Below are 22,627 nucleotides of genomic sequence, written 5' to 3'. Positions count from 1 at the left end.
GCAATAACAAAATGCAACATTAAATGCTTTATAGTTGTGGTGAAGTGAGTGATGAGTGAATGAACACTTGAAAATACAACTCATTAGTGAAAAACTGTCTAGGTTGCCATAGATCTTTTAATTGAATGCTGAAAAATATCTATACATATATTTTATGCACATTTTTTCTATTCCAAATAGCTCTCCATAAGTCTGAAGATCAATATTCAATAAGAACTTACAGCAAAAGAAAAGAACTTGCCTGTTCTGTAATCCTGGACTGGGTAACAATAAGTGTTCTGCATCTAATTTTCACTTTTTAAGTCCGTTCTGTAGCAAGTCTAAAGCTGAAAACTAAGCCTTCTCTGACAGTAAGAATTTCCTGGGTTTGAAAAGCTAAAAAGATTAAAGTTTGCAGGGATACCTGTACTAGAATACATCTTGTTCATACTACCCTGAACCAGAAGGAGATTTGGCTCTGACCTTTACATCTAAGGTTATTTCCTATCAGAAGAAAGTATAACTACACATGAGGCCAAAGCATGGAAAAAAGGTGGATATTTCTTGTTATAAAAAAGCACTACAATTTTTTCAGTAGCTTAAAGGAGTGCTATCAGTGTACCAAAATCCTAAATTTTAATATGTTATTTCTATCTGGAGATAATAATTAGAGTAACAGCATGGTTATTGTACCTGAAAGATTTAAAATCTCCCCTTTGTGAGAGACTCAATTTAATAGATATATAAAATATTTTAAAATGCATATAAAATACCTACATCTATCAGTGCATTTATTTCCCTTAAAACTGCATATTTTAATGCTGTATTCATATCAGTCTCAAAAGAGCCTTTAGTGAGACATCCATACTAAGAAAAAATAAAATTTCATCTTGTGAGTATCACTATTGAATCAAAAAGGAATAAGTGTCAGGGAAAAAAGTTAACAAAAGCATAGCATTATACTTTCTAGTTGCAAAATACACATTATACTTTCTAGTCAAATAATACAGAAGGCATTTATATTTTATCAACTGCATTATAAAGGTGAAGTAAACCTGCAAGGCATTCAGTTATTCACAATCATAACTTTCTGTTATATATAACTATATATAGAAATAGTATAGGTACATTTGGTTTCCTGTGACATGTTCTCCCCAAAATCTAGAATTTTTTCTTTACAGAACTCTCACACCATACTATAAAATTTTCCCTCAGTTTCCTAGACCTCTTCCATCAATTTGCCTTACCATTACTCAATTGAAGGACTGAAAAAGAAGTTCAATAAACACAGCCAGACTTCCAGACCGTAGAATCACATACCTTCTGAAAGGAAAAACAGTTGTGGGCTTGTAGTCCATCCTAATAGTTCAGCACTGTTTTCCAAGACTGTTCACCTGGTGTTAGCCGAGTGTGAGGACCTGCGTGTCAGTGGCATATGGTACCTCACCTGTTTCCAGAACTTAGAACTGGGGGACTGGGGGTGCACTGTGTGCTCCTCTTTCCATTTGATGGTACCTTGCTGCTTAATAATAAACCTAAGAGATTCCTGAAGATTCCCATAAGTCCCAATTGTCTCCATTTCCAGAAGGATCACCTTTGTGTCATTTTGAATGAGGGCATTGTATAAAGCAATGTGTTGATCATAAGCATCTTCTTTTGAATGAATCAGCTGGTGTGTTAGCAGGATGATCAGCCGTCTGCTCTTCTGCATCCTCTTCTCAATTGCACTGGCTGCATCTAGCAACGTACAATGTGTTATTTCTTTTTAAATTCCTTTGTGATTGGAAACTCCATTTTCATTGCTTTGTAACCAGAAATAACTTCTATCTCACTTCAGTCTGGTACAGTTTATTTATTAGAAAAAGACTTTATCCCCTAAACCGCTCCAAAAGACAAAAAAACACCAACCAACCAAAGGAGATGGGGCAGCGGGAGAAAAAAGCAAAAAGCCCAAAACATACAGCTTTCATTTCAAATGTTTTCTTTGGCTGAAAAATTATTATTTTCACTGCTTTTAAGTATTGTTAGGAATTTCTAGTCCAGTGACCTAGGTCAAGTTCAGTAGATCTGACTGTATCAAATTTGTGTTTGATCAACAGCCTCCATGTAAGGAATCATGTTGTGCCAAGTTTAATGCCTTAGAGATGACCTTACAATACTTACGAAAACTAGTCATTAGGAGACTTTTGGGTGACTTGCTTCTAAGAGGCTTATTTACAGGTGGGGTTAGAGTTAATTACAGTTAATTGTCCTGAGTTATCGTGTGCTAATTTATATGCTAATCTGTGCATTATGTTGGTCTTCACCCTGCAGGGGTAGATCAAGAACTGCAGGGCATCTGTGTGTCAGCACAGCTGAAGGTGTTTGAATTACCCACTCCCATATTAGGGACAGCTGATAAATGCCACTGTCACTGTGATATTGGAGGTGCTGAACGTCGGAAGCTCAAGAGCCAGTGTGCTATGGAAGAAACTTCTGGGCCAGCTTGGAAATCTCCACATCAAGCCTCTGGGAGCTGCTTTTCTCAGTGACCTGCTGGGATGTCTATGGGAGGTAGACTGTAAATGAATGCCTGTCCAGTGAAACACTCATCCCAGTTATAAGAGGTTCTGATGGTCTGTATGCTGAAAGCTGGAGTTGTTTTGGTGGGAACATGTGATGCTGGGCCAAAAGAAAAGAAGTGGTGGCCCAGCTGAGGAAATTCTATGCAACAATTATTTAACAAACCAACTGATTTGCACATGCATCAGCCAGCTCCATATGTACCCTCTTCTCCTTTGCTGGGGCATGCCAGACCACTACAAGTGGTGTAAGTTTTTGCCATTGACAGTTTTGTGAGCTACAGTTAGTTCCTTGTGCTGGATCTGGGAATGCTCTGGCTCAACAATTTTTGCAACTTTTCTTTACCTTAATTTTTCCCAAGGCCAGGCAGCCCTTTCACAACTTTCCAGAACAGAAGGGCATCAAAGATCTCAGCTCAGGTCAGATGAATGACACCTGGCCCAATGCAGATGATTTCAAGAAATGGTAAACAGAAAATGCACCAGCTTAGACTTCATGCCTGCTCACTGACAGAGAGAAAAGATGTGGTCTACAGAAGAACAAGAGCACAAGATAAACAGACAAATCAGCTCTGGAGGAAAGCAGATAGCACCTAGATTACAGCAATCATATGCAATAATGTGAAGGGTGTCTATATGGAAATTAGCCCAGATTAAATAACATGATTTCATCCTGAAAGACAAGAAAGCAGGTATAAAGCATACCAATTCTCTCCTGATCTAATGCTGGGAATTGTGTGAAGGGAAAATAGAACATGTCAGTGAAAAGAAGCTGAACTTCCTGCGACTCTAATGCCCTCACAAAAGGTTGAGAACTCCCAGGTGATAGCAGCAAACATATTTCCTCAATGCAGTTTGTGGGTTTCTCCTCTTCCTTGTCTTGTAGACAGCTAAGCCAACTCATGCACAGTTTGGTTGTGGCTTTGCCCAAATAATGGCTGTGCAGAGTTAGACTTTCCAAAGAGTAACTGTATATTTAGAAGAGTCACACTCAGGGTCATATTTCCTGCACATGCCAAGATGATAAGAAGTCTGTGCCCCTTCCTTGTAGTTTGCTTTGCCTTGTATCACCTAGCCTGAAAGAGCAGACAGATGGCTGCTGAGGAGATGAGCATCAAGGTCAGGGATGTAAAGTGACCTCTTATATACCTAAAAGGGATTAGAATCACAATTTGGTCAAGCTTGGCAAGTAATTCAGTGTATTATCAGATCTGAAACGTACCTTCTCCAGGACATATATCTCTCCCATAAATACACAGTTTATATCCACATTTATCTTCTAGAATATCTGGCATGATTTGGTAAACAAAATATTCCACAAAATTAGCTTCACTGGTGTGGTTTTTGGGGTAGATAACATACGCATCATATATCTTCCCATCTGTAAAGCAAAACAAGAAGAAGGAGTGTTGTGCTAATATGAATTAGAGCTGTCTATTGCAAAAAGTAGGAGAGAAATAAAAATATTAATTACTGATAGAGATCTAAGAAGAAGTTCTGGCCAATCTGAATAATGTATATCATCCAGTACATGTTTGAAAACTAAAGACTGTGTATATTTGGTGTTTTCCATGCTCAATTGTTTTGTCCTGTGTGTTTGTAGCTTTGGAGAACCTGACCTTTGTATTGTGAAGGCTGTATCCCAAAGAATATGGAGTAAGATTTCAGTTGATTTATGTGTATTAGCATGATACAGCGATGAAGCTCAGCATTTGTTATTTCACTGATACAATATGCTATTAACAGGCTTTGTCTCTCAGGACAAGATATTCCATTTAAATTCTTCCGTCATGAAGAAATGATTCATCATTCCCACAACATATCATACTCCTGAGTGAAAACCCCATTACTTAGGAAAAAATCTTAGAGTCAGAACAAAGCACAAAGTTAAATATTTATTTCATTCTTTGCTTCAGGTCTCTCAATTAAGTTTTCCATTACAGCATTTTTATTCTAATCCCAAATGTTTCTTTCTTTCCAGGGGAGATAGCCATATCCTTTCTTTTGGGGCTGAGGTTGTTGCTCAAACCATCCTAACAAAAGATCCTGTGAGGAGCAGCTGAGGGAGCTGGGGTTATCTAGTCTGGAGGAGGCTCAGGGCTGACCTTATTGCTCTCCATAACCACCTGAAAGGCGGCTGTAGCCAGGTGGGGGTCCGCCTCTTCTCCCAGGCAACCAGCTGTGACCGATAGGTAAAACTCTGCCTGTTGGTCACAACCAGCGACAGGACAAAAGGACATAATGCCAAACTGTACCAGGGGAGGTTTAGGTCGGACATTAGAAAGAATTTCTTCATAGAACAGATGATTAGGCATTGGAAGGGGCTGCCCAGGGTGGTGTTGGAGTCACCATCCCTGGAGGTGTTTAAGGAAAGGATGGTTGTGGCACTGAGTGCCATGGTCTAGCTGACATGATGATGTTTGGTCATAGGTTGGACTCGATTATCTCAGAGGTCCTCACTGATTCTGTGAATCTGTGATTTTGTGATTCTGCAATAATAATGAAATGTCCATTTCCAGAGTCTGATTCATTTCATCCTAAAATATACTTAAATGGAAACTGCCCTAAAAAGCATACTTCTTTCCTCTTTAAAGAGAAGTAACTAGATCAGCTGCAGATATCTACCAGGCAGACATGTGTGGTAAGAGCCAGCTTCAGATTTAAATATTGTCCATTTAGCTGGATTTGGTCCCTTAAAAATATGTACCTCATCATGTCATTAGGCACTGCCTGCCCTTCAGCTGCCCCCTGAAGAGGGGTTCAGGTCTCACTTAAGCCATAAGGCAGCACCAACTGCTTACAGTTAGACAGCTCAACCCAGCCACAGATCTCCAGGTTTCATGCCTATGAAGAAAAATTGCATGTGTGCACCTTGATCGCAATTAAATTTAGATGTCTGAATTCCATCAATAAAGTTAGGAGGGATGTATTCCTCCAGAAATATCTTCCACACTATTGGTATTTTTCTTTTTGGCCTATAAAAACTGTATTGCTCTAACATGTGCCTTTAACATGTCAGCCAGCAGGTTTGTTCCTTTGCTTTAGAAAGCACATAGCAAGTACAGTTAATAGCACGGTAAATCAGATTTTCAATGCTCAATATTTTATGGCAAATCTTTTCATTTAAAAAACTACAAAACTAGGACTGAATCCCTCTTTTATGCAATTCAGCACTACAGAAACCAGGAAGCAAGGGAATGTAAAGCAACTGCAGAGCTATGTATGACTTCTCCTTACTAAAGGCATAAGAAAGAGAGGAATCAGGCTCAGGAGCCCTGAGTTAGTAAGCAGCTATCAAATAAATTACTTTCTCTATAATTTGTCATTTTACTTTTTTTAAACTTTCTTTCTCAAATATTACTTACCATCCTTGACTGAGTCGGGCTGGAATATCTCCCGATACAACAGGACAATATCAGCTCGGAGAGACTGGTAAAGTATAACTGAGATTGCTATTGCACCTAGCAGAACTAGAGATCCTACAATCAGGAGGACAGTAGGAAGAACCTCTGCAAAGTAGAGGAATATGTTGTTAGCAACAGAGAAGTTAACCTGTGTGCTGAAGCTTTAGCCTCGTATTTTTATTTCTATTACAGCTTTCGGGAGCTCAAAACAGAGATGACAAAGCTTTTCCCTTCCGCAGCTGGCACAGCCAACACATAGACCTCTAAACTAGAAGCATATTATACAGTATATAATTAGTATTCACTTCATTGAATCCAGACCTACTTACACTAACAACTACAGCTGACAATGATGTTTAAGTATTTTGTAACTTTTTAAAACTGGTAATAACACAACCATTTTGTAAGACATCTAAGCCTACGCATGGAAATCATGTGTCTACAAAAGGACAAGTGGAGGCTTCTGGCATGATTGCACAAACAGGGTACAAAAAGCATGTGCAAGTAATGAAATCTGAAAGATAAGATCTAAGATGACACTAGACAAGCAAGAAAACAGAACATGTCCTGGTCACAAAAATAAAATAAACTATGCTGAAGTCAGATGATGTTCTCTCATGCTTTTTCCTTTCAAGAGGGTCAAGGAGCATATAATAGCAATGATGAGTAAGAAAAATTGGGAAAGAAAGGAGCCACCCACCTTAGTTCCAGTTTCATGGAATTAGTTCCACTAGTTTTAAGAGCTTAGTTCCAGCTCATGGAAGAGCTTTAGAATCTGACCACCTTTACCTCAGAGATGAAGACTTATCAAGGATAGATTAAGTCTAGATATATGGATGACATTTTTTACACTGAGAGTGGTAAAACACTGGAACAGATTGCCCAGAGAAACTGTGGATGCCCCATTCCTGTAAATGTTCCAGAATAGCTTGGATGGGGTGCTGAGAAATTTGGTCTAGTGGAAAGTGTGCCTGAGAAATTCTGCAGAAAAGGTATATAAATGAGGAGTTTACAAGTACATTTTCCCTTTCCTCTGGTAGGATGAAAGGTAAATTTAACATGATTTTCACATTCTTTACATTTATTTCTTTGGCATTTAAAGGGAGAAAGAAATAAAAAAACTTTGTGATGAAGCTTACCTCACCAGAACTAGACCGGGGGAAACACCTTCCAATAAGGTTGGGCAAGAAAACAACCAGTTCCTTCTGAAGCAAAGTTTGGCCATATTTTTACCACTGTCACATGATGCCTACAAAGGAACTTCATCCTTGTGGACCCCTTCAAATTTTATTATTTGATCCGTTTTCCTGGTCAATACACACACACGCACACAAAATAAGGAAACCCCTTCCACTACCCAGTGGGTATGACTCAAGCATCAGAGTTTGAGGTTGTTTCTTACTGATGCATTTGTCGACAGTGTGCTCATCGTAACATTACAATTACTGGTGTATTGCATGAAGTGTCTATAAACATCTAGAGAGGAAACCTGTTCCAACACCAACTTCTGCAATTACGAACTTAAAAAACACTGTTTCTATTTGGGGTTACACTGATTAGACCAAGGCTGGAAAAGAAGTGACATGCCTATGCAGTTTGTAACATGTCAGACAAGAGCCCCACAGAGGTGCTTCCTGGACGAGCAGGTTTGATTCCCAGTAATGCTGGCTTAACCTCTCATTTCTCTGGAATAAATTAGCCTAACATTCGCTAATTTAATTCGCTCGTGAGCATTCGGCACAATGGGGGCAAGTGCCACAAGCCCCTGAACAAGGTTGAATAGATCCTGTTGTTTCATCTGACTTTACTGCATCATTTAGCAGCTGAGTTCATGAGTAAGCCATCTTCTATTTATATTCAAGAGCAATGGGAATACAGAACTAACAGCTCACAAAGAATAATATTGGAAAGGCCGGAGAAAACATGTCAGAAAGCAACTTCCTGACAAATTCCAGAAGAGCAGCAGTTTTTTCTGTATTCTCTGGCTTCTAAGCTGGATGCACTTCCAGAGATTGAAGGCAGAGATCTGGGTCTAGGGTTCCTGTCCACATCAGTCTACCAAATATGAGCCAAAAGCTTAGCTTTAGCATTAAACATCTTTGACAAAGAATAGAGCTGATGCTTTGGGCTGAACTTTATCTCTGCTTTGAATGACTGTAAAAAAAACATTAATGAGATAGTAACTAGCAGACACAAGTTGTACTGAGGGAAACACTAAGGAGCAATCCATATTTGGAAAAAAAATATGGAAAAAATAATTTTTCCTATTAAAAACAAACACACAAAACACAAAAAAGAAGGAGTGTGCACATCTTCATTACACATTTACAAGATGAGAGGCACAAGAAAATCCTATAGCATTTTTATTATTCTCAGAGACAAGTGGCATTGCTTTAGTATAAATATTGCTCAGCTGTGTGAGGAGTGAGTGAAGAAAACTAAAGTAGAGCACAGCCACTTCTGGACATAGCATTGCTGACACCAACAGTGCTGAGGAGCAGACGCAGACATCTTGTCAACAGCAGCAACAAGGACAAGGGCACAGATATCCATACAAAAAGGGCAGCAATGAAAGCAGGGTCACAGTCAAGAGCTTTCATGAACATTTACTGAAGACCTATGAATAAAAAACAAAATAAGATTTGACTATAACAGAAATCAGATTCAATGATTCATAGGATGAATACAGAATATGCTATATGGTCTCCTTCATCTAGTCTGTAATACAGGGCCAGTCAGGGACTTGTATTGTTGAACTAGTGAGCAGACACTGTTACTCAGTTTCCTTCCCTCTCGTTGCAAGTACACTCCCACACTCAGGTACTTCAGTGCAGAGGTGGTGTGCTTCCAGCTTCCTGAGTGAAGCTGCACTCAAACTTGCCTATCCAACCAAAACACTTCCTGCCACCTTCCTGCTGGGTGCTATTCTGCTGTTACAATTCACCTATGTCCCTTCCAGTCCAGGCTACAGGAAGGAAATATGTCTAGGCTTTGAAGTCGTGATCCTGTAGAACATCATGAGCAGTCGAGAATATGGCAGGACATGGATGTGTGCACATCCTGTGATCACAGTACACTTCATTTTACTCTTCCCACCACTCTCTTATAGAAAACCAATCCCTATTAAAGGCCTTGACATTTCTTTTCAAAGTCCTCTAGAAAAGAGAGTAGTTTTAGATTAGATATTAGGAAGAGATTCTTTACTGTGAGGATGGTGAGGCAATGGAACAGATTGTCCAGAAGCTGTGGATGCCCCATCCCTGGCAGTGTTTGAGGCTAGGTTGGATGGAGCTCTGAGCAACCTGGTGTAGTGAAAGGTGCCCCTGCCCTTGGCAAGGGGTTTGTGACTAAATGATCTTTAAGGTCCCTTCCAACCCAAACCATTCTATGATTCCACGATTCCTGGTGGTTCAGCATATCTGAAGGGATGAAAAAGGAAACCATTGATCACAGCTTCTTCTTTTGCCTTCACAGGCAAAATAGCATTTTCCGATTCAGGAGTGTTGGCAATAATGCTTAGGGATCTGGCTATCCCTATTAGAAAAGAAAATTCCCATATGAGCAAAGATTATCCCTGTCCCTATCATTTACTGCCCTGGATTTTCCTTCTCTTTCAAGTACTATTAGAACCAGGAATTTAAAACAAAACCAAGGAAATGCCTTTGAAGTGCTACTCGCATATCTGCGTGGCACCAAGTGAACACAGCAGCACTCATAGCAGATAAAGAGAGATTTTGAAGAGGTAAGTCACACAACATTCAGTCAAAAAAAAGGCACAACAGTGGATGCAGTATAGTAAGAAAGGCAAACAAACTGGCAAACCAGCAGCTGAAACACTTGTTTTTAAAGTTTGCCTATTTTCTGTCATGGTTTTACACCAGAAAAAATATTTGATTTGTCGCAGTGGACAAATATCCTAGAAACAAGATAGTCTTATCACAGGGCTGATACAGTCATGGGTATTTAATCTTTCACTGATACTCTTTGAATAACGTCCCCCTTTCTCCCCAACAGAATTTACCCCAAGGACTCAGCCACAAGAATTTTGCAACTGGCTTGAACATGTAGGGAAGAAGCAGGCTGGTTTTGCTTCTTATGAACTGAAACTTTTTTACTGTCTGAAACAAATAATAAAATAAACTCACCAACATATTTCAAACTGAGTGCAAAGTGTAAAGGATCAAAATGAAAAAGTCCTACCCGCAGATTGCACTTTGAGTCGTAATGTCACCGTGACTCTTGTGTTGTACATTGTGTTCAATGCTATACATGTGAAATTTGACTGCAGATCCTCTTTTTTTACTTCAGTTATATTCAAAGTAGTCTCTTCATAGTATTCTTGCTCACGTCCTTCAAAACTAACAGAAAGAGAAAGAGCTGGTACCATTGGTTTTAATGGCTAGGCACAGTTTGCTTAGAAGAAAAATTAATCTGTGTTATATGCACTTACAAATGAGTTTCTTCATGAAATCTATAAAAAACAAGGCTTTTCACTGGGATGTTATTCACATCCCATCTGACAGCAGCCAGTGGCTGTTTCTTAATCCCCAGGCGGGCCTGACATTTCAGAGACAAAACAGCACCTAATCAAGATACAGAGATATAAACATTCCTTGATGAAAAACATGATTTTATTTTCCTCATAACATCTTTTTCTACAAATCTTCATACAACCTGTGAGTTTTGTCATACAATTTTGACATATTTTTTCTGAACTACTGCTGACAGAATGGTACATAGAAGAGACAAAAAGAAATAGTAAAATGAATTTTTCAACAACAGATCTAATAACACACCAAGGATTACAAAAGTAATTATTTATATTTATTATTATGAAGGCAACGTACCCTCTACTTGTGATGCTTGACACATGTAATCAGCTATTGAGGAACATAGAAAAAATATGCTGGTTGACAAATGTACAGAGAAATAACCTAATTAAATTTCAATATCTATTATCTTGCATAAGACTTTTAGTGCTGCCTTATCTTGGATTTTATTCAAGCTGGACAAAAGTAAAGTAAACCAGTCCAAGCAAAACTAAAGCAGGAAATTACTTATCAAATATTTCCCATTAGGAAATATTTATTCCAAAGTAAGGGTCACCATCGCACTGAAAGAAGGTAAAATTAAAACATGTTAAATTGTTTCCACGTAAGTCTGCATCTAAGCAAGTCTTAGATAATATCAAATCTTATGGTTAGATCATGAATTGGTATTAGGGACCATGGAGAAATCCCTTCAGTTTTGCAAACAGGAGACAATAGAACCAGTACAGCAAGTGGGTTTTAAATAAAGTGAATTTTCTCCATGTAAGCAGTGCCAGAGTGACAGGCAGAGCTCACAGAGCACTAGGCACTGACCATCTTACTAGAGAAAGCTTGTCCTGGAGCAGAGACGATCTCATTTCTGAGTGACAGAACAACTGGGGGAAAGAGGAAAAAATGAATGGGAATGTCAGTCAACACGGCAAGCCTCTGAGCCCCAGCACATGGCACAGAGAGGGCTGTGGACCCCTGTAGTATCTGCTACCAGAGCAGTCTTGGTGTAGGACAGAAACAGTGGAGTGGTAGTTAAAATCCTTTATGTCACTGGCCCAGCTTCATCCCACTTGCCCTGGGAGACAGGCATCCTGGATTATCTATTTAGATTTCACATGGGTTCAGTCTCTTGCTGGAGAGTTCCACCTTTCTCCACTGACTACAGAAAAACCCCAGACAACTCTCACTCCTACCGGAAACACCTTGTCCTGATGGTGCAAGTCACCCAGAATGAATCTGAATCTCTGAGAACATCTACAGCCCTAAACAGAAGGGAGCCAGGAGCAAGCTCTACATCATGGGCTGTCCAACTGTCTACACCTAAGTTCACTGCTTGGTCCTGTCCAGCCCTCCCAGTATCTTCCAAGCAGTCTGGTCTGATTGCTGCTAGCCAGCACGGATATGGGACAGGCAGTGCTCCTCAGCCTCAAGGCCAGCAACCAGTTCCTTGCTCTCCTTCATTCCTCAAGAGACACAGCCACTGCTCCACATGGGGACTGAAAGTAACAAGGAGTAGCTCTAGTCACAAGAACCATCCATCCTTCCCTCTTAGGAGTACCATCAAGTATTTTCGAGGGATTTAGCTACAGCCTTCTTTGAAGTGGATGGAAGCTGTCACCTTTCAGCTGAGATGTAATGATTCACTCTGTGAATAATCCTAGTCTATCCCAGTGAGAGTAGAACAGGTTATTTAAATCTCCTTAAACTTCACTTAATACCTAAACAACCCATCAGTTATATCTAAATTCACATCCCTGGGCCTGGAGTGAGTTAAATCTGGTAAATATTATGAGGCAAACCTGTGTGGAAAGTTCCATCATTACATCTTCTTGAAGATACCCATGTTGGCTAAACCATTACAAAATGTTAATTTAAAAACAAATTAAAATTTGTACTCACCAAGCTCTGCTTCTATTACATCTTCATTCTTTGGAAATATGATTTGAGGTGGTAGAGGTGAGTATTTTGCTTTAGAAATTTAAGAGGAAAAAAGCACATATTAGAAAGTTGTGAAAATGCGTTTTGTAAGATGAGGTTTGTAATCTGTACACAAGACAGAATTGCAAACTAACAGTGTTTCACATACCTATAGGGATCATCTGGCTTTATTCCTACAACCAAATATTTCTGGGGAGTATGTACATGTTAATATTTTCAGTATTTTCTCCCCATTTATTTAATTTTTACCTGTGTACATAGAAAGTAAGGAAAAAAAACAGTCTTTGAAGTACTGTTTTAGCTGCTGAGGCGGGGGGGGAGCAAATGCTTCTATAGGCTTGTGTGTTTTCTCAGCTGTTTTGGCGGTTTTTTTAAGAGACATTTGAGAAATTACTCACATCCATTATATGAAATAGCTAATATGTACTTTTATGCAGTGTCCTAACTCCAAACACATTGCTTACTAACCTTTTCCTCATTAAGCTTCTCCATCTCAAGGCATCTCTGTGAAACCCATATTTCCCTAAAAAATCTGCAGGAACCCATTTCAGTTCCTGCTTCCCAGACTGACTGGATATGATAAAAATAGAAGTCAGGAGAGAGCCAGTAACCTCCTGGCTATCTGACTATGCCAAGTTCTTAGCTGCCAGCATTCAGAGGCAGAAAGTCCTCTGAATCAGTGTGGATCTGCAAGGCAACAGGAATGTATATCATAGTTCTCTAGTATTAACAAAACATAACAGCTCCACTCATCAGTATACTAATTTTAAGGTCTGATAAAAACTCAAAGTTGTCATTAAGTACTTTGAATTTAGCAAAACCTGGAGCAGACATGCCAGACCCAGACCAGATTTCACATGTTATGTTGCAATCTCTTCTTTCTGCAAGGACTTCCAAAGAAAGTTAGATAAACTTCAAGCTCAAGATCTGCCAGGATGTAACAAAGGCTTTTGTAAACTTGAATGTCTTTGGGCCAAATAATAACCAGAAATTTTTGTTGCAACCCAGGATGAACAATATTCCAGACCAGTCAGAGAAGCTTTGATGGAAGTACATTTAAACAAAAATTGTTAGCCAGAACAGTATCACATGGAGCATGATCATGTAGAGCAATAGGTAGAAAAGGAGGAAAGACACATTTCCCAGCTACTGAACTAGGCCTCTGCTCAAATCTCTCTTCTGTCCAGCTCAGAATAATCAGAGCAAACTCTGCTACTGACATCTGGACACAGCAGCAAAAACAGCAGTCAACACTCCAAATCTGCATTCTGCCCATAGGTTGTGTGCCTCCCCAGAGCAAAAAAGCCTGATATTCAGTCTGTAAACTAACATTACTTCTTAAAACCAAACTAACTAACTAACTAACTAACTGAACAACAACAAAACAACCACGCAAGCCAAACTCAAGCCCTCCACCACCGCCCAAGAAAAGGTCTTTCTGATTTTTTTTTACTGATCTGATTGCAGAACTGAAGATGCATTTTGAAGTTTTGCAAGTTGATGCAATCTGATACTGCCAATCACTGGGTGCCCTTCCCCAGACCACCATCCAAATACAAAGCCTCCCTGAGGAGACTGCATCCCAGAGGCAGCCCAAAGTCCACACACCTTAGTCATATTGGCCATGCTCAAAATTACAGAGACATAGTAATCACTGGGCTATATATATCTTGTTCATTTTGTCTCATTCAAGACAAATCTAAAAGTGTTTTCAGTCCTACTATCAAATAAATGTTAGATAGTTGAGATGGACCAAGAGGCATTAAGTTGTAGGCCATCAACACATGACTTACCTAGTGACCACCAGATAATCCTCCCTAGCTACAAGTTGTGCTGCCCTCAACAAAACAGAAAGCAGAGCATTGTAGCATCTCTCTGAGGAGATCCTTCACTTCAGAAATGTGCTACCAAAGAACTCTGCCAACCACAGAACCAGAACAAGAGTCATTAGGATCTTTTAAACAAAAAACTGAATGTGACCAGGTCTGACTTTACCCCATCTTGCTCTATTTGGATGGCCATCCACAAAATTCATCTAATAAAGCTGATCTAAACCTTAAGTAAGATGATAAAACAAACCAAACAAAACTCCTTTTTTCCTTAATGTACAAAAGGAGTTTCCTCTGCTCTGAGTTGACATTAGTCTTTTTATCTTAGCAAGATGCAGAATTACTGTCTTACCCTCACTTATGAAAATTCTTGTTGCTGATACATTAAATACATTTCCTTTATGGGTATAAATAAATTGACAAGTATAGTAACCATCATCCTCCTTTCTTGGGTTCTCAATATAAATATATTTTTCTTTCTCGAAGTATCTCTGTTCTTGAAGAGGTTTGCAGTCCTGGAAAAGAAAAATTTATTTGGTTGCAAAGAGATTTTCACAGTATTCTGGCCTACACTGGTACTATCAGGGTTTTATTTACCTTGTACCACTGGATGATAGTAGCATTCTTATAGTTATCAATGGTAGGACAAACAATTTTTCCTCTTCCAGTGTCATTTGGGTAACGAATCTGACTTGGGAAACATTCTCCTGGCTTGTATGAATGCACTTGCACACTCATGTTGTATGATTTTGTACGATTACTTGAACTTTAAAAATGGGATAAGGTATGTCAGTGATTGCATTTTTATATGGAATATATTAATATTTATAATAAATGCGAGTCATTTTATAAACATATGAATGATTATAGTATTCAGTTACAGATTAATTTTAATGATGTGCCATAAGAAATAGCAGTCGCAGGGTGAAAACTTATGAAAAAAGGCATCTTTTCCACAAATAATATTTAAAATATATTATTAAAATATATATTCTTGCCAGTCTTACACCTTCCACTTTCCATGCAGCACTTACAAATGTGTTACACAAGTGTAGTTTCCAGAATCCTCTCTCGAAGTTGGCAGAAACCAAAGAAATCGTTCTATGGAAAACACTCGTGATCCCTCCTCTTCTGCAGGAATTATTTTGTTAGTATCCAGGTGATACCAGGTGACTTTCATAGACGAACTCCATTTGGGACATTTTATAACTAAAGCCTCACCTTCCATAGAATCAACTGCAAATGAACAAAAGATTAACATCTCAGATAAATCTGTCCACTGAGACAGAGAACTTGGCACTCCTGGATCAGTAAGCCAGTCATGTGCCTCCACCTTCCTTGGGCTTTCAGAGATGATACATAGCAAGCTTATTTTCACTAGATTGTTTTTCAATAAAAATTTTGTTTACCTTGAGTTATGGAGCCATTTTTTTTCCAAAAACAGTAATCAATGTGGGGGGCACAAACAATCAGACAAGCAAACAAATCCCTAGATTCTAAGCAGACAAACACTAAAAAGCAAGAGAATTTAATTGAAAAAATAATGATTTCTTACAATGAGCTTATTATGTAAATATTTGTCTAAAATGATGTTTTTATTCAAAACACGAATTAAAACACAAAGAAAAATACTGGCTTTAATGTAGTTATCTTTCCTTACTTCTGTATAATGAATACTTATTTATACAATAGATAAGTGCTTTTGTTCTGCCTTTTTAATGCAGAAAAAGAAAATTGATTTTTCTTTTCTTGGGAAAAAAAAAACATAGGAGGAAGTCTGTAGATTAGATCCTGAGGGGGGAAAAAAAAAGAATAAAATAAAACCACAAAGGAACATCTTCTCTCTGAAGTTCATGGAAATGGGGTGGGAAAAAATGAAAACAATGTAACAACCTGAAAGGAAGAATCTGATAAGAAGATGGGAAGGTGAAAAGATGCCAGAAATAATTAAGAGACAAATAAGAAGCTTAGAAAAATAAACTACATATTCTCACAGACAAGAAAATTTGGGAGTGAGACAATAAATTTTTTAATTTTTTTTTAACTGAGTATACTTCTACTTTTGAATACTGAAATTGGTCCAGAGAAACTAGAATCAAGCAATTTTAACAAATATTTAAGTGCTCAGGTACCTGAATATTGTACTGGCTTCAGAAAATGAACACTAATCTGAAAGTTAAATTGCATTCTGAGAAAAGAAAGATGAGAGTATGAGCAAGGATGGTGACGGGACAAAGATGGAGATTGGCAGAGGAACTGCAGTAGATAAAGGAGCATCAAAATGAGATTAGATAACCAAACAGTGAACCAAAATAGACAGTATCTATCAAAAATGACGATCTATGGTAGAGTTGCCACCAGCTGGCTTTAGACATGTAGGTGCACAAATCAGGTGAGTCTCTCTACATGAACATTTCTGCTCTGGTTCTTTCTAAAGTGATCCATCTCCATTGATATTAAGCATCATCTCACTTACTAATTTGGGCACCTAAATTAGCCACATGAGGTTTGAGTAACCCCAACCCCATCATTTTAACAGTTTTCCCACCCACAAGCCTTGCAAAGACAGTGGGACATATCAGGGGAGTCAGAAAAGGCAGCATTGCCCCACCAAAGGTGGAACACACTGGAAATACAGCTTTCTTTGGGGAAAAATAGTGTGGAGAGGGAAGACATAGAAAAAGAAAGGCCTCATCTAAACTCAATGATATCAGTGAAAATCATCTTCAAATTCTTCAGCAGAATATGGCATCTTAATAAATCTAATTTGCTTGAATCTTAGCATTCAAGCATTCATATGGTAAAATTGACAATATGGAGAAATATTTAGAGATCGTATCTTACAGAATTTTTTAGACAAAACAGCATCTCAGCTAGAGAAGTACATGAGTGCTGTGAAACACTGTGTCACTGGTCAGCATTATATAGCTGAGACAGTAGAGCTGTCCCACCAGAAAGAGTTTACTGTTCTGAACATACCCTGTGTGCAGGGGAAACATTATTTTTGCACTGCATTTTTCACCCCCAAATTTGGGACATTAAAGAGCATTTCTATGGAGCACAGCAGCCATTTACACCCCTGATTCAGCAGGGTACATATGCATGTGCACTGTTCAGTGTAATTGAAGCATGCTCGTGGAATTTGTGCCCAGCTGGGACCTGGAGCACCACCTACTCTCAAATTCTTTCAAGAAGACCCTTTTCTTTCTGCTTGCAGAGGTACCAAGTGGCAGAAGTAGAACCTAGACCTGCTGTCATAGAAATGGATAGTGCTTGGTGCATTTTAATATGCAGAGAAAACACATCAAAAGCTAGTTTTTAAGGTCTGATTTCTGGCTTGAGATGAACTCACTAATTTTAGGCTTAAAAATAAAACCACCAATTTGGAAACAGCCTACGCATTTCTACAGAACAAACCTTACCAGAAAATATTTTTAAAACGTGACTTACATGTTTCAGATGTCATGGAAACCGAGAGGAAGGTAGATAGGATGATCAAATCTATATGGCCCATCATATTTCTAAACTAAGAAGAAAAACATTGATGTCATAGAATATACTCTGACTGCATCAGTAATGCTGTATCAATGTACATCAGAAAATTGAACAGAAAATTATATCATACAGTGATAAAGTGCATCATGTGAGCTGCTCTGTACAGTGTGTGTGTGTGTGTACATAGCAGTGGTTTTACAGTTTGAGGTGATGTTATTTGTTCTATCATCACTGAAACTACAGTTATGACAGTTTAGTGAGAGTCGGGGAATTACTCTGCTGTGGTGCTCCTCAGGCAGAAGACTCTTTTAGCTTGCTTGCTTTTTTTTGGTATTCTCTTCACAGTCAAGCACAGAAAAACTATACCACAACTTAGAAAAGAACAGATCCTGGGTTTAAAAATATTTTTGAATATTAAAAATATAAAAATACATATAAAATACATGAAAATATTATAATGTTTTTGAATTAAGGTTACATTCTATCAATTGCTTAGGTGCATTATACTTTTTTGTCTTTTTGTGAACAGGGAGTTATCTTTAGTGACAGCTTCTCTAGGTAAGAATTTAGCAGTAAGAGCAAAACCAGATGAGTGTTGTAAACAATGCTAAACTGAAGGGGAGCTGAAGAGATGGACTGGAAAGGTAGGTAAAGGAGCATATCTTGTACTCATATAACAGCAGTAGGGCAGATCCTGCATCTCACTGATGTTTCCATTTGTGTGTAACTGATATGCACCAGCTGTAATTTACACCTCATGGTGTGGCCCAAGACCTCTCCAGCAAACCCCTTTATTAAAAAAGCTGACCATTTGATCGTGGGCATTAAGTTGACCTAACCCAGGCATATCTCAGGAGACAGCAGGCGTGCAATCCAGCTATACTACATAGCTGTAAGCATTCTACTTACCAACAAAAAGCCTTGAATGCAGTTCTTCACTGCAGATCACAGAGCAGTGGGTTCTATTGTCGTGTCTGAGTAAGCAGCAGTCACAGGGTACTACAGGCAGTAGAAGGGAACTACATTTTATCTTGCAGATAGTGAGCACAAGGGGAGTAGTGAAAAACAGGCAAGCAGTGTAAATACTGTCATCACACTTACTGCAAGGAATTTTTATTTCAGTGCCAAAAGCTTTCAGACTAAATAAACGTTGAAAAGCCTTATCAAGTCCTATGTTTTTGCCAAGTCTGAAATGCAGAGCAAACTCAGTTTTGAGCTTTCAGAAATATCATCGGCTTTATACTAATATAGGAAGTTTCTTCTTTTAGAAGGTTTAATAATATTCAGGGGATTATACTTAAACTCTGAAAAAACAATAACAAAACTTAGTGTTGGAAGACAAAAGCGTGAGAATTTAATTGTAGGTATTGTGCAAGGATATTCATGAATCACAAGAAAGATGAGGTTTAGACCAAAAAAAGCAGCATCTCAGCATTAATGTCACAGTAAAACCGATGCCATGCCTTTTGCAGGAAGCGAGTGACCAGTCAGGAGCTCCAAGAAATATTATGTGTGAGGAGCTACTTGCTTTCATTATTGCTGGAGAAAAGCACCACATACAAGCACAAATCTATTCTTTAATTTTACAGAAACCTTAGGCCAGGTGAACAGATTTTGAAAGGGTACTTTTCAACACTAACATCAGGAGTTTTGCCCTGGAAGGAATGAACAAGGTGGCCCAGAAAAGGTTAGTGAGTGACCTGGGACTGGACAGACCTTTTAGGAGAGGAAGATAGTCACAAAACAGCACACAATGAAATTCACAGCATCAGCACAGAAAAGCATTCATCTTTGTTCACCATTTCGAGTATGAGGCTTATTCCTAGAATTTATTTCTAACACTATCAGGGAGCAAAAATATCCAGAGTATTCCTTCTCTACTAGAATCCTTTTCCCACCAACTGTTTGGGTTTGTTCCAGGAACTTATTTGCCTCCAACAAGGTATGCCAGCAGTTATATTAACTGCCCTTCTATTTTTAGAGCTATTTTGTTTAAGTGAGTGATACCTCAGCAAGATGACAAAAAATAAACTGATTGATTTTTAAAGAAAAATCATTTCATAGACTAAGTTTGGAGTCTTTCTGAAATTAGTTATTTCCTCATTTGATATTTTATTTGTGTGTGTTTATTATTAATAGCCACAAGTAATACCACTGTTGGAGACACTGGCAAATCCCTTATTGCCAGTGCTATTGCAGCCCTAGAAATGGAAGGCTGTGTTTACCAGAAAGTTGCAAGAAGACGTGCTTTCACTATTTTTGAGATAGAACTTTGTCCAGGAAGGGAGACAGCCAGTTACTTGGTTTCACCAACTTTTCTAACAAGCACCAGAAGGATTCAGGAGTAAGAAACTCATCATTTCCTATCCCCATACTTGCCAGTTGTTGCAGCTAGCCTTCTGTTTACTGAAAAAATATGTCTTTGAGAGACCTTACACATACTGGGCTGCCAGCCCGCACCAAAAGAATGTAAAATATTTGAGCTGAGATGCTCCCCAACAAGTTTGATGATCGCTCTGTTGATTTTCTCTCCATTTTTAAGTTGCTGTGTACTGGCTGCAGTTCAAGTAGAGTTTGGAGGCTGTGTGTGTGAATATGTACAATATGCAGGGCTCTAATTAAAGCAGAATATTCCCTGAAAATCAAAAGAGCTCATGCAATTTAAAAAGCAAAGTGATTCTGTTTTCATTTTCTGAAGTCAGCAGCAAACACTGAATTACCTCAATATGAACTGAAGCAGAAGTTGCAGTTCTAGACAGAAAATAGCAAGAGAAGGGCTGGTTCTATAGTGCCTTACAGCTTCTTCCTATAGCTTAGAATGACTACATGGTACGAGTGTAAACCTAAGCTCTGTAAATGAAAACTTTAGTGTGGTGCTGAAAAAACACTAGATCCAAAATTTGGGATAACTACCCTAGTATGTCAAAATGCAGTTCCTAATTGTCCAGTGTCAAAGGAAGGTGAGGGAAGGGGGAACCCACTATGTATGTTTCAGAAGCAGCAGTCTGTGGGGGTTAACTCATTGCTTCTCCAAAGGCAACTGTGTTAGTAACATATTTCTGATTTTCTTTCCAAAAAATGTATTTGCCAACAAAATGTTTATAACATTGTTTATATAAGTGACAAACATTATCTTGCATGCTAACAAAACTTGGAAATACCTAAAGAAAAATCTTAAGATTTTTCTACCTAAAATCTTAAGACTTTACAATGTAAACATACCATGAAAGAGCAGTTTTGTGAGATTTCTTTACTAATATATACAACCTATACACATTTTGAAAGTGATTTTCATTCTTCTAGCAAACAAAAAAATCCATTCTGACTGAAAACATCCTATTAAAATTGCAACAGTAAAACTGAACTTATCCCTTGTGAACTAACATTCACAAGAGTTAACAATTACACTAGTTACAGATGTAGGTGTAAAATTTAGGAAGTTCAGTATTAAATCATTGAAATTCTAGAAGTGATATACACATTATTCTTAAAAAATATTTTGAAGCAAAAAAATACATAAATATGCTAAACTCTGAAAAATAAATTGCACAGTAAAGGTTTTCTGTGTCTTTGACTAATTAGTAAAACCATATGCCAGGAAACTGATGGCAAAATCCATTTCTAAATACACTTCACTAGAAGGTAAATTTTTGTGTTAGTCCCAACACTGTTTGTGTATCATAGAAGCATAACCACTCTTTCAATCTAATATTATTTCTTGAGATAAAGAAGCACATAAGTGAACTGAAATAAACTTTCTTATCAAATACTTCAATTATTTCTGGTTAAATGACAATATAAAAATTTGACCTACCATCCGGAAAATTCAAAAAGCAGAGGAGTGGCTCGTTCTCTGTGGATGGGTCTTTTGCAGCGATTTCTCTGCTTGGTTTGTACCAGATATTACTGTGAGCTCTTTTTATCTGGCTTGGACAGTTCATATCTGTAGCAGTAAGATACACAGCTTCATTCTGAGGCACCTCCCACTGAATAGAGCAGAACACGCAAATTACTGTAGCAATTTACTTTAAGTACCTATCAGAGATAGTATCTCATAGTTCCAATTCATCTCATAGTTCCAAAACAATCTTTTACCACTTGTATAGGTTTTCCTTTCATTGCAAATTGTTCCTTTTTAGCACAATTATGGTGCAATAAATATTCTGGCTGGGGCGGACAGAGATACTCAGATGGCAGAAGGCACTTTGAAACAGATTTTGCTTGAAAACAAGTAACAGCTTTGCCTGGCCTAATCAAGCAGCAGCTCCCTGAGAACAGCTTGAAAAGTCTCTGGAGAATCAGGAACAGTTTTCAGTGAAGGAAAGTGCTTCACTGAAGCTAAGCTGATCAAAGAAGGTGCTGAAAAAACAGTTATCTGCACCAACAGCTAAATTAAGTCTCTGAGGGAAAGATTTATTCTATGGTCATTCAAACTTTTATTTTCCTTCCCTGGCAGAGTTGTGAATACCATTTGTCCCTTCCAGTATTCCTGGGACTCTACTGTCAGCATGCAACAACTCCAATTCAAAAAGATGTAGCAATTATATGCCAGTATGCAAAATCTTACCTATGTCACACCCATGGTCTCCCCAGTTCTTGGTGCAGCACTTCCTTCGAAGTGGTCTGGGGGTTGCACTTCCCATATGACAAAGAAAATGCAAAAGAACTAAAAAAACTAAGCCAAACAACCTGCAACAATGAAATCCCACAATGTTTTGGTCAAACAGTTCAGACCCCTTCAAAAGCTCACAAATTACTCCCTGCTCAAGATTGTGAGGTTTCATCAGAATCAAGGTCTTCCTCGTTTCCTGATGTGAGAGACTGCGGTGAAAATTCTGGAGTAACCATCTGCATTCAGTGGTGTGTTCAATATCCTCTAA

At 38.4% G+C, this 22,627-nt stretch overlaps 1 protein-coding gene across 4 annotated transcripts; it reads right to left on the bottom strand.

Annotated features, from left to right (window-relative positions):
* Positions 1-83: 83 nt before the first annotated feature.
* IL1RL1 (interleukin 1 receptor like 1) lies at positions 84-21,879 on the bottom strand. Of its 4 annotated transcripts, XM_010394258.4 has the most exons (12): positions 21,562-21,647; positions 18,657-18,746; positions 17,703-17,778; positions 15,287-15,488; positions 14,850-15,018; positions 14,605-14,767; positions 12,385-12,453; positions 10,395-10,527; positions 10,145-10,302; positions 5,906-6,049; positions 3,763-3,921; positions 84-1,716 (listed from the first exon to the last, which is right to left on the bottom strand). In XM_010394258.4, the coding sequence occupies exons 3-12, from the start codon at positions 17,767-17,769 to the stop codon at positions 1,370-1,372; spliced, it is 1,611 nt and encodes a 536-aa protein (XP_010392560.3). In that variant the 5' UTR covers positions 17,770-17,778; positions 18,657-18,746; positions 21,562-21,647; the 3' UTR covers positions 84-1,369. The 4 variants fall into 4 exon arrangements, with proteins under 4 accessions (XP_010392560.3, XP_010392559.3, XP_039404929.1 ...); XM_010394257.4 differs by lacking the exon at positions 18,657-18,746 and having other exon boundaries at positions 21,562-21,644; XM_039548995.1 differs by lacking the exons at positions 17,703-17,778; positions 18,657-18,746 and having other exon boundaries at positions 21,562-21,873.
* Between the last annotated feature and the right edge of the window lie 748 nt (positions 21,880-22,627).

The sequence above is a fragment of the Corvus cornix genome, chromosome 1 (assembly GCF_000738735.6).
Source record: "Corvus cornix cornix isolate S_Up_H32 chromosome 1, ASM73873v5, whole genome shotgun sequence".
NCBI classification, from domain to species: domain Eukaryota; kingdom Metazoa; phylum Chordata; class Aves; order Passeriformes; family Corvidae; genus Corvus; species Corvus cornix.
The sequence above is the reverse complement of the archived record's forward strand: the minus strand, read 5'-3'. Positions and strand labels throughout refer to the sequence as shown.